Source organism: Heteronotia binoei, chromosome 18, assembly GCF_032191835.1.
Source record: "Heteronotia binoei isolate CCM8104 ecotype False Entrance Well chromosome 18, APGP_CSIRO_Hbin_v1, whole genome shotgun sequence".
In the NCBI taxonomy this organism is placed as follows: domain Eukaryota; kingdom Metazoa; phylum Chordata; class Lepidosauria; order Squamata; family Gekkonidae; genus Heteronotia; species Heteronotia binoei.
Window position 1 is genome coordinate 36,647,686 of NC_083240.1, and position 12,274 is coordinate 36,659,959.

General features: G+C 46.0%; 1 protein-coding gene across 1 annotated transcript in view; it reads left to right on the top strand.

Annotated features, from left to right (window-relative positions):
- The first annotated feature begins 1,826 nt into the window (after window positions 1-1,826).
- Window positions 1,827-12,274, top strand: part of CPD (carboxypeptidase D) — a 39,916-nt gene continuing 29,468 nt past the window's right edge. The window contains exons 1-3 of the mRNA XM_060259531.1: window positions 1,827-2,649; window positions 6,864-7,111; window positions 12,057-12,199. Coding sequence (XP_060115514.1) covers window positions 1,922-2,649; window positions 6,864-7,111; window positions 12,057-12,199 — 1,119 coding nt within the window. The 5' untranslated portion in view covers window positions 1,827-1,921. The remainder of the gene's footprint in view (window positions 2,650-6,863; window positions 7,112-12,056; window positions 12,200-12,274) is intronic.

Genomic DNA, 12,274 nt, shown 5'->3' on the forward strand with positions numbered 1-12,274 from the left:
TCACGACCCCAAGATCTCTCTCTTGGTCAGTCTCTGCCAGTTCACACCCCATCAACTTGTATTTGTAGCTGGGATTCTTGGCCCCAATGTGCATTACTTTGCACTTGGCCACATTGAACCTCATCTGCCACGTTGACGCCCACTCACCCAGCCTCAACAGATCCCTTTGGAGTGCCTCACAATCCTCTCTGGTTCTCCCCACCCTGAATAATTTAGTGTCATCCGCAAACTTGGCCACTTCACTGCTCACTCCCAACTCTAAATCATTTATGAACAAGTTGAAGAGCATGGGACCCAGTACCGAGCCCGCGGCACCCCATTGCTTACCGTCCTCCACTGCGAAGACTGCCCATTTATAATTCTCTGGTTCCTATTAATTAGCCAGTTTTCGATCCACAAGAGGACCTGTCCTTTTACTCCATGACTCTCAAGCTTTCTAAGGAGCCTTTGATGAGAAACTTTATCAAAAGCTTTCTGGAAGTCAAGGTAAACAACATCTATTGGGTCTCCTTTGTCCACATGTTTGTTCACCCCCTCAAAGAAATGCAACAGGTTAGTGAGGCAAGATCTTCCCTTACAGAACCCATGCTGAGTCTTCCTCAATAACCCGTGTTCATCAATGTGCCTACTCATTCTGTCCTTGATAATGGTTTCTACCAACTTTCCCGGTATTGAAGTCAGACTGACTGGCCTGTAATTTCCCGGATCTCCTCTGGAACCCTTTTTAAAGATGGGGGCGACATATGCTACCTTCCAGTCCTCAGGAACGGAGGCAGATTTCAATGAAAGATTACAGATTTTTGTCAGGAGATCCACAAGTTCAACTTTGAGTTCTTTCAGAACTCTTGGCTGTATGCCATCCGGACCTGGTGACTTATTAGTTTTTAATTCGTCTATCAGTTGTAGGACCGCCTCTCTTGTCACCTCAATCTGACTCAGGTCTTTCAACACCCCTTCCAAAATTAGTGGTTTTCAAGCAAACACTTCTCGTCTTCCACAGTGAAGACAGAGGCAAAAAATGCATTCAGCTTCTCAGCCATTTCCCTATCCTCCTTCAGTAATCCTTTGACCCCTTGGACATCCAAGGGCCCCACTGCCTCCCTGGCTGGTTTCTTGCTTCTAATATATTTGAAGGAATTTTTATTGTTGGTCTTTATGTTTTTTGCAATATGCTCCTCGTAGTCCCTTTTTTGCCTGCCTGATCACAGTCTTGCATTTGATTTGCCACAGCCTGTGTTCCCTTTTATTAATCTCACTTCGATTAGCTTTCCACCACTTAAAGTAGTCCTTCTTACCTTTTACAGCTTCCATTACTTTGTTTGTTAAACATAAACTAACAATCACCAGACCCCAAACTGTGATTCTTTTAATCTGCTAACCAACATTTCCATGATTTTGCATACTAACTCACTGCCCACTTTCTCTATATTTAGGACTGTTTGCCATTCCATCCTATTGTCTGATGAAGTGTGCTTCTAGCACACGAAAGCTTACATTCTGAATCAAACTTTGTTGGGCTTAAAGGTGCACCGTGACTTCTGCTTTGTTCTATTGCTTCAGACCAACACGGATGCCCACCTGGATCTATCCACCAGATCTGGTTTTCCCAGGCTATCCCTTCGTCACCACTTTCCCTACATCTCATTGGCCTTCTTCTGTCTTCTCCCCGCCTCCTTTGCAGCCATCAACGCCTTATCCTTGCTTCCGTTTACTTCTTAACCCTTTCCCTTTCGTCGGGCTCGTCTAGGCTTTCTATTTCCATTGGCTGCTTGTTCATACCTCCCCCATTCTCCTATTGGCCCCCCTCCCGCGTCTCTTTCCCGATTGGCGCACCGCCCTTCCGTTCCCACCCAATCGGGTGTCGAGTTACCTCAGAGCACTTTTTTCTCCGCCGCGGCCTGCCTAAAGCTTTGAGGCAGAGATGGCAGGCCGGTGGCGGTTGGCGGGCGGCTCGGCGCCCTTGCTGCTACTCCCAACACTACTGCTGCTATGGCGCGCGGAGACGGCGCATATTAAGAAAGCAGAAGCCGCGGTTTCCGCGACAACGGCGAACGCGTCATTGGCCGGAGCGGCTCCGGCGATGCACTACATGGACGAGGCCGAGCTGGCGTCATCGCTGAGGTCGCTGGCGGAGAACGAGGCTCCGCCGGGCTTGGCGCGGCTCTTCTCCATCGGCCGCTCGGGAGAGGGGCGGGAGCTGTGGGTGCTGCGCCTCAGCGCCAACCTGCCGGAGGTCGAGGCGGGTCCCGATGCCGACCCCGGGGGGCCGCCCATCGCCGGCCGCCCTCAAGTGAAACTGGTGGCCAACATGCACGGCGATGAGACGCTGGGCCGGGCCCTCCTCGTCCGCCTGGCCCGCGAGCTGGTGTCCGGCTGGCTGCAGGGAGACCCCCGCCTGCGCCGCCTCCTCAACGGCACCGACCTCTACCTCATGCCTAGCCTCAACCCCGATGGCTTCGCGCGCGCCACTGAAGGGGACTGCGCAGGCGCCGGCGGCAAGGGCCAGGCAGGGACGGGCAGCGGGCGAGAGAACGCTCAAGGCAGGGACCTCAACCGCAGCTTCCCTGACCAGTTCGGGAGCGCGCAGCAGCCGGATCTGGCCGCTGTCCCCGAAGTGCGCGCGCTCATGGAATGGATGCGGCGCAACAGGTGAGAAAGGGGGTGGGGCTTCCTGCGGGGGGGCGGAGACTTTTTCACCTGGAGTGCTGGAAGATATTGCCCCCAATGGGCGGAGTCTCAACGGAGGTCTACAGAGGGTTTGGCGTTTAGCAGGAGTGACCAAACTGTGGCTCTTCTATACGTGTTTTGGCTCTCGAAGCCCCCACCACCCTGTCAGCCAACTTGGAGAAGGCATTTGTCTCTTTAAATCGCTTGGCCAAGCCAGCTGGTGGCTTGAAGAATGTATTTTTAAGTTAAAGTTGTTTTATTTTCATCTCCTCTCCCTTCCTTCCTGTCTTGTGGCTTTCAAACATCTGACATTTATTCTGTGTGGCTCTTACGTTAAGCAAGTTTGGCCACTCCTGACATGTAGGAATCTGAATCTGGCTTACCCCTCTGTGAGTGAGGCATGGAAAGTCTTCTTAGGTAGAAGAGAGAAACTGACATAAATGTAGAGAAACTGACATAAGCGATAAGAACATGACATAAGAGAAGCCATGTTGGATCAGGCCAACAGCCCATCCAATCCAACACTCTGTGTCACACAGTGGCCAAAAAACTCCCCAAGTGCCATCAGGAGGTCCACCAGTGGGGCCAGGACACTAGAAGCCCTCCCACTATGCCCCCCCCCAAGAATACAGAGCATCACTGCCCCAGACAGAGAGTTCCAATGATAAGCTGTGGCTAATAGCCACTGATGGACCTCTGCTCCATATGCTTATCCAGTCCCCTCTTGAAGCTGTCTATGCTTGTAGCCGCCGCCACCACCTGTGGCAGTGAATTAATTCCACGTTTTAATCACATCCTGGGCATGCCTTGCTGGAGGGGAGGAATCAGGTAGCCTTCCGTGTTTGCTGCTGGTGGGAGCGTTGAATAAGAGTTAATGGGTCCTCCTGAGTGGTTGCTTGTGGGATTTCTTGGAAGCAGAAGTGTGTTCTGTACTGGGAGGAATGTATCTTGTTGCTTCCTCCCCTTGCTTTGGAAATGACTGACATGTTCAGATAATCATAAACATGCAGCAAAAAGCCCTAAAATCCACAAAGACCAATAGCAAGTAAAATAATAAGCAGAAGGAAAAGTGGAAATTGTTAGGGCGAGATGAAAAGCTTTCTAAGTTGAGTATTAACAGCAGTATAGCCCTTAATAAAGTTGTCTGTAGGCAGGGCTGGCCCTGCCACTCAGCAAACTAGGCAATTGACTAGGGCATCAGCCTTCTGGGGGCACTGAACTGGGCACCCCAAATGTGACTCTGTGACATTATCAGTGCGGGGGGGGGGGGGGGAACCAGAAGTTAGTCTTGCCTAGGGTGCCAGACAGTCTAAGGACAGCCCTTTCTGTTGGGGTCGCTACAAGGTGACTGAAGAAGTTCTGAGCAGGTCTGTGCAGAAATAGAGCCAGTTTGGTGTAGTGGTTAAGTGCATGGACTCTTATCTGGGTGAACCGGGTTGGATTCCCCACTCCTCCATTTGCACCTGCTGGAATGGCCTTGGGTTAGCCATAGCTATCGCAGAGGTTGTCCTTGAAAGGACAGCTGCTGTGAGAGCCCTCTCAGCCCCACCACCTCACTGGTGTCTGTTTTGGGGGAGAGAAGATAAAGGAGATTGTAAGCCGCTCTGAGTCTCTGATTCAGAGAGAAAGGCTGGCTATACATCTGCAGTTCTTCTAAATCCCTTTTTTCAGTGTGGCTTATTACTAAAGCATTCTTAAAATTGCGCTCGCGGTCATAATGGAAACTTAACAAAGAATAATTCGTCTAAAGGCGATGCAAAAATATCCATGTTTTTACCTCTTGGTTATCTAGTGGTTTTTTAAGGTTAACAGAATTACACTGTTGTGGTGGTGCCAAAGTGACAAAGCCTGGTCTTGAGTTTCCACCAACTTAACAATATGATAGGGCATCTGGATCTAGGTTCTTCTGAACATCTTAACATGAAGAGAACTCTGTATGGAGGAGGTGGTCCTTCTGACCAGGAACTGGGCAGGAGGTGTGTGATCCCTGTGGTGGAGCTACATAGCCCAGGAAATAGGGTTTGTTCACTAGGGAGGAGGAAATGTGATGGGAGTTGGTGGGGTATGACTGGAATATAGCTGTGGCTTGTTCCTTATGGGAGGCCTTGAAGGCACAAGGGTGGATGTTGCTAAGGTCTAGGAGGGAGAAGTTAGTATGATGTTTGTGACTTTGAGAACAGGCCAGTTTATTGTGTTTACATGCTTTCCTGAGCTAGAATCCACTTCCAAAGATACAGCTTTTTTAGTTTTATATATATTGGAAGGACCTGATGAATCAGATGGGAGATTTGAGATCTGTAGATGGAGTATATAGGGCTAGGGGTTGTCCCTTGTAGGAGAAATGTTAGGATTGTGCTTTCAGGTAATCGTGAAAGCCACTGTGATGGAGTGACTAAAGTGCTGGATCTGAAAGACTCAGATCCACATGGCACTCTGGAAGCTTGCTGGGGTATCCTTGGGCCAGTCCCTCGCTTTTAGCCTTACCTACATCGCAGGGTTGTAGTGAGGATAAAATGGAGGAGTAGAGAAAAATGTAATTTGTTTGGGGTATTCATTAAGAAGAAGAAGATATTGGATTTATATCCCGCCCTCCACTCCGAAGAGTCTCAGAGCGGCTCACAATCTCCTTTACCTTCCTCCCCCACAACAGGCACCCTGTGAGGTGGGTGGGGCTGGAGAGAGCTCTCACAGCAGCTGCCCTTTCAAGGACAACCTCTGCCAGAGCTATGGCTGACCCAAGGCCATGCTAGCAGGTGCAAGTGGAGGAGTGGGGAATCAAACCCGGTTCTCCCAGATAAGAGTCCGCACACTTAACCACTACACCAAACCGGCTCTCCAAGGGAGAAAAGGCCTCAGGGATGGCCAACGGTAGCTTTCCAGATGTTTTTTTGCCTACAACTCCAATCAGCCCCAGCCATTGGCCATGCTGGCTGGGGCTGATGGGAGTTGTAGGCAAAAAAATCTGGAGAGCTACCGTTGGCCACCCCTGGCCTAGATGAAAGTCCTAGAGGTGAGTGGGGATTGATTAGGAGGTCTTTAAGGTTGTGGTTAGAGAAGATCCTTTGAAGCTGTTTGAACCCTAAGAGAGAGCACGTGCTCAGAAAATAGAGTGGTATTATTACTAGGGGACCACTGAGATGTATAACAGAAATATAACACTTGAGTACAGCGAAAGGCCAACTTTTATCCCCACTTTCTTTACCTTGAATTTCTGCAGCTTGGCATACAAAATATTACCGTAAGTACAAGGCTGTAGAAAACACAGTCATGTGAGGAGCATAGCTATGTTGCAATCTGGTTGCATAAAATCTTTGTCGGCTGCATAAGTATTTCAAGGGCTTTCTATTCAATGTTCATCCAAATCTTAAATTCCTAACTGTGATGAACACCATCAATATCAGTTAAAACAGGCTAGGCTAACAAAGAAACTCATTGTAGCTGCTTTCTGGCTTGCAACAGCGCTCAGAGCATTTGTAGATGGAGTACTCAGCGACTGGCACGAAACTGAATAAACAAACTGAAGCATGCACGATAGCCAGCTTTTTTAATTAAACGGAACACACTGCTTTGGTTGGGGCTCAGTGACTTGTTAAAGACAGCTCTATTGAGGCCCTTTAAAAAGCAAGTGCTTGGGTATCAGGCACTTTAGAAGGAGTTGCAAAGAACAGGTGAGAAGAAAGTTGAGGTTGTGTAGTTGCTTATGACTAAGCCAGAGAAACCTGTGCATGCTCCAGTTCAGTTTAGTTTTCTCACGAGTTTATGAACTAACATGTATCTAAAATGGTTTTCAAAACCTTAGCCAAATAGTCTTCCTTGTTGCTGTTTTCATGGGTAACCTAGAAACTGCTGCTTAAATACGTTTTTATTGTCTGGATTCCTGCACACTAATACCCAATAAACTTTTTTTACTGAGGTTATATAGGCTTCCATCTGATTTGCAGGTTGCTACACTCCTTGGGAGTTTCCACTGAGACTTTTTTTCAAAAGGGAGGCTCAGCACCCCATCCCTGGTCCCTAGTACTCTATCCAGTATATTGTATTTGCTCAGGGGTAGACCACTTTTGAGTTGCAGCGTTTAAACTGTCATGTTTTCAGCTTCTTTAACCCAATAAAATATTAAATGTTAATTGGATGTGTGTCTTTACTTTGTGCTCCTCTCTGTGTGGATAACAGATGCATTTCTGTTTTTCATACAGGTTTGTGCTTTCTGCAAACCTGCACGGGGGCTCCGTTGTTGCAAGCTATCCATATGATGACTCTGCGGTGCACCAGAGGTCTGGGTTGTATAGCAGATCTGCTGATGACGAAGTCTTCAAGTACTTGGCCAAAGCTTATGCATCAAACCACCCCATAATGAAAACTGGCACCCCAAACTGCCCTGGAGAGGAGAAAGAAGTTTTTGAAGGAGGCATCACTAACGGTGCTCAGTGGTATGATGTGGAAGGTAAGGCACTTAAGGGAACTGTAGGAACTGTCTCTTCAGATCTCTGCCAAAAGCCCCTCTTCAAGCTGCCTGTCAAATTGTGCCTTCCAAAGGAGCTATGTGAGCGTTATAGATATAACAAGGCATGTGCAATAAGGCAATGCTGATGCATCGGCTGATGATATATGTTGATTTCAATTGTTTGTTGTACACAAAGCAGTTTCTTTACAAGTTGCCAGTCTCAAGTAAGGTCAAAGAGATCTGTTAAAAATTATTTACAATACTTTTCTCACTGTGACTCAAAAAAGATCACACAATCAAATATGAAGACATCTAATAAGCAATGTACTAGGAGCACAGAAATTTAAGCAAACATAGTATGTAGGATAGGGTATGGATATAATGCAGAGAAATATATTTTGTAGAAACAACGGAGCTGCAGTAGCAACATGTAAGCAGCTGGCATGTCTAGTATACAATGGTATAAGCTGCAGTCCGTGTTCCTTTCTAAAATACCTTGCTCAGTCATTCTGTTGTGTATCCCTATGACTCTGTAATACATCTGCACTGGTTATCTTGTGAGGCCGTAAAATATGAAACTAGGCTTGCATATTGAGGATGCACTATTATTGGGCTCCTGTGGAATAGAAATATCTCCGTTGAAGTACGCAACTTATTGATGATTTCAATTTAGAATGTTTTGTTGTATGACATAAAAATCTGAGCTAAGACAAAAATCTGTGAGCTAGCTCACACTAACTCAGCTTAGAGGGATCACTGCTTTTGTCATAGATTTAAGAGTTTAGGGTTAGGTTTTGTGGTAAACAATAACTAGAAAATTATCATTAAGATACAAAACCCTGGAGGCTGAAGAATTATTATTTTTACTAAATTTTGGGCTGGCTTCTAGGGCTAAAGGAAACTTGTTGAGGCCTGATGTAAAGTTTTTCCTGAAAATGTTGTAGTTCAGGTTATTGTGGATGGAGGGAGCACTGCTTTCAAAGAAAACACTCGGAGATGTGTGAAAACAGTTTAAAACAGCGGTGTCGAACTCATTTGTTATGAGGGCCAGATCTGACATAAATGAGACCTTGCTGGGCCGTGTCGGGCCATGTGTGTACCTATTAAAGATTAGGTAGCAGAGATATAAACTTTTTAAAGGACACAGACAAACACAACTAAAAAAACCCCCTTAAAATAAAACATGCTTAAAACATTACAATAACACTTCTGTCACTGCCTGGTGGGTACACCAGCTTAAAATGCCTGTTCAGACCTTTGGCTTGGTCTTCTGTCCCCTCTGTGCGTCCTATCCCACCACTGCCGCCAAATTTGATGGAACCGGCCCAATTCTGCCTTCAGACTTGGTCCCGTCAACTCCCTTTTGAGTTGCCAACTCCTGAAGGGAGCTTGTCTTCTTACCGCCCAAGAGGGCACGCTGCCACTACCTGTTCAATGTAGGGGTTCCTGACCGAGAGGAACAGGACTCCCAATCCCCCTTGGGAGTCCTGTTCCTCTCGGTCAGGAACCCCTAAATTGAACAGGTGGTGGCAGTGTGCCCTAGTAGGCAGGGAAAAGACAAGCTCCCTTCAGGAGTTGGCAACTCAAAAGGGAGTTGACAGGACTGGGTCTCATGGCAGAATCGGGCTGGTTCTGTTGGCGGTAGCAGTGGGATAGGACACAGAGGGGACAGAAAACCCAGCTTATGGGCCACATGTTTGACACCCCTGGTTTAAAACCTCTATAGTATATACTTAAGAAAGAAGCCTTTGCTTTTCCTGCATGAGAGCGGAGACAACAGGACTGTGCTCTCGAGAGGGGGAAATTGTTAGGCTTTAATGTCTCCAAATGTACCCAAAAAAGAGAGTAGGGCAAAACAGGAGGAGTTGGGTAACAGTTTTGGCTGACTGCTTAAAGACTCCGCCCCGAGATAGTATTGGCCCCACAACCATCTACGTAACTCGAAGTGAAAGAGTTAAAATAGCTTACCAGTTGGGAAAAACATCATGTGGAGGAAAAGGCCGGTAGGGAATGGGGAGCATCCTTAACCCTGCCTCCTGACATTCTAAGACCATTCTCACAAGGGGAGGGAGGGAGGGAGGATGGATGCTGATGGTATATGTCTCTTTTCTGTTTCTCTTCTGTTTATTGGAAACTATTTGCAAGTTGGTGTTTCCTAACCTCAGTTGCATTGGTGTATTTTGAATAGAATGCATGCTAGTTGTCAACTGTGTGTGAGAGAGAGTTGCCTTAAGCTGCTTAGTTAAGCTATATCGGGGTCCCCGGTGTGGTCCCCGTAGGTGGTCTCCTCTTTCTTAGTGTATTTTTAAAAACTACTTCTCTTCCTCCTTGCATTTTGACTTTTTCTGTATGTGTGTGTGTTTTCACCTCCTGCAGTAGACATTTTGTGGTTGTGCCCAGTGTTCCCTGTAAGCGGAGTTAGCGTGAGTTAGCTCACAGATGTTTAGCCTCCAGCTCACCGATTTTTGTCTTAGCTCAGGAAGGATGACCCCAGAGCACACTAATTGATGCAGTCGCTCACCACTTTAATGCCAATAACTCACAACTTTAATAGTAATAGCTCACAAAGTAGAATTTTTGCTCATAGCTTAGAGGGAACATTGGTTGTGCCCACCACCTTGTATCACAGTTCTAAAAATGCCCACAGGGCTGAAAAGGATTGGGGATTTCTGAGCTGCACATCGTACCTTTCTTGGTGACCCCAAGGAATTGGGGGAGAATAATCTTGGGGTGGTTGCAGATTTTCTGCTGCACCCCAAAGTCTCAGGAAGTGTTTTGAGATGCATAGCGAGGAATCTTTCAAGAGATGCAAGCTTCCTCCAAACTAACCATCTCTTCCCCTTCCCAGAAGGGGTAGAGAGGGTGAGAAAACCCCAAGTGGGATTGTGGTAAATGTAAGTAAATGTAAATGTAAGTTTTACTTTAATATTGTTGTCCAGTGGCTGCCACCACTGCCTCTTTCTTCTTCCTTTGTCTGTCTACAGTGAACACACCCAAATGTTGACGGAAGTAGTGGATTCAAAGATCATTAAATACAATGATCCTTGAATCAACAAGGATCATTGTATTTGATGTGCAGGATGAGTGAATGTTCAGTGTGAAGCAGGATATCCTGAACAAATTAAGTCTTCATAGTGGCAAACTCAGTGGCATAGGTCTGTTCTGAAGAATATGAGTTCACCCTCAATAAGATCCTTAGTATCTTAGGAAGATAGTGTCGTTTCAGTGTCTGCAGCATTCCTTAATGGTGAATCATTTTAACTATGTCTCATCTGTGTAATTTATTGTCTCAGTTGGAGTTTGGGCTGTGCTCTTGTATATTTTCTGGTTGGTAGACTTTAGCTCTTAGTAGTATTTTGGGTTGTGTGGCTGTGTTGTCTACATCCCAGAAGGTATTCTGTCAAACAAGAATCTTGTGGCCTGTTAGAGCTTATGCCGCTGTAGATCAACCAGTTAGCATTTATTCACCAAGAATGGTTTTTTTGGAAGTAAGCCACTAAGTTCAGTGGTTAACTGCTATCAAGCAAGTGTAGCTTTTAGCTTTATGTTTCTACATGACTTGCTGATTTCTTGCTGGAACTCCGCATCATAACTACAAACATGGTGTTCCAGGGGAGCCTGTTTACCAGAGATAAACATTGAGCTGATCGCTCTTGATAATTTAATAACGCGAGAGTCTCATTTAAAACTTAATCTGTTTCCTGTAACGTGGTTGAGTAAATACTTATAGACATTTTTATCTAATAAGAATGAGCTTTGATCAGGGTTACTAACGGGAGGTTTAGAGGGACAATATTCAGTGTGTGGAGGCAGTCAGGGTGCTCCTGGGGGGACAGGAGAACAAGTCTGCATGTGGCAGAATTAAGTAGCATACAATTTTAAGTAAAATAGGAACAGTGTATTTGTTATCATGAGCGTATAGTTGTCAGGGCTGTTGTGGTGCAGATTTAATTTAATTTATTTTTATTTATACTCTGCCCTATCCTGCAAGAGGGCTCAGGGCGGCTTACAACAGTAAAAACAACATCAGAATTAAAACATCATAAAACAGTTCCATTAAATCAGAGCAGCATATTCAGAAGAGACAGACACTATTTCAGGCATAAGCGGTAAACATATAACAGCACTTATGGTCAATGGCTGTCAACTCTATACAAGCACCATGAGTGTAAAATGGTGGGGGGAAGTGATGATGTTCAAAGGGATGCCCGCCGGATCAGTTAAAGGCCTTTAATTTGCTTCTATCCTGTTAAATGGGCTAAATGTAGTACGTGAAGCACAGACAAACTGCCAGTGCTGACTCAGTTCAGTTGGCTGTGAAGGAACAGAAAGATATGGTACAACAGCCCCTCCCTATGCACAATGCAGTTGCCTCCTGGATCTGGACTAGACTTGTCCATGGTATATTTGTCTTCTTTGTCTAACATTCTATAACAAGCTGAAGCAGAACTTAAACTAAGGCCCCTTTCAAACAGCCTTTGTAATCCATTTTAGCTGACAGTTGCGAACCATATTGTGTCATTTCAGACACAACTGTTTTGGCTCCTGGCTGCTAATGGAATTAATTGCCATTGTCCAGGCTATGCTAGGCCCCTTGGGCTCATCACTGGCTAAAAGCACCTTTTTTTAGCTGGAGATGCCAAATAGGAAATGTTTAAAATTCTGACTGTATTACAGGGAATGGGTCTCTTCCTAAATTTCCCCCCCTTAAAAGATGTTGTGTAATTCCCTGCTGCATTGATCACCTTCAAAGGCATTGTAGGAGGACCCAGGGACAGTTGTCTTTCTTGCTGGCTTAATTTCCTCCCACACAAATGAGCTTGCCCAGTCTGCTGAAAGAGCCACCAATCTGAAATGATGGGGAGAAATTCTGCTGATACAGAGGCAACTAACTGATGATGCTTAGTAGGATTACTTCCAGTTTCTTGCATTTTGAATTCCTTAGGTGGCATGCAGGATTATAACTATTTGTGGGCCAACTGCTTTGAGGTCACCTTCGAGCTTTCCTGCTGCAAATACCCACCAGCATCGCAGCTTGAGCTGGAGTGGGAAAATAACCGGGAATCTCTTCTCAGCTTTATTGAAAAAGTAAGTATTTTGTTTCTGCACTTTTGCAAGATGGAATGGTGAGGGGAAAGGAACAGCGAATCATCCCGGCAAATG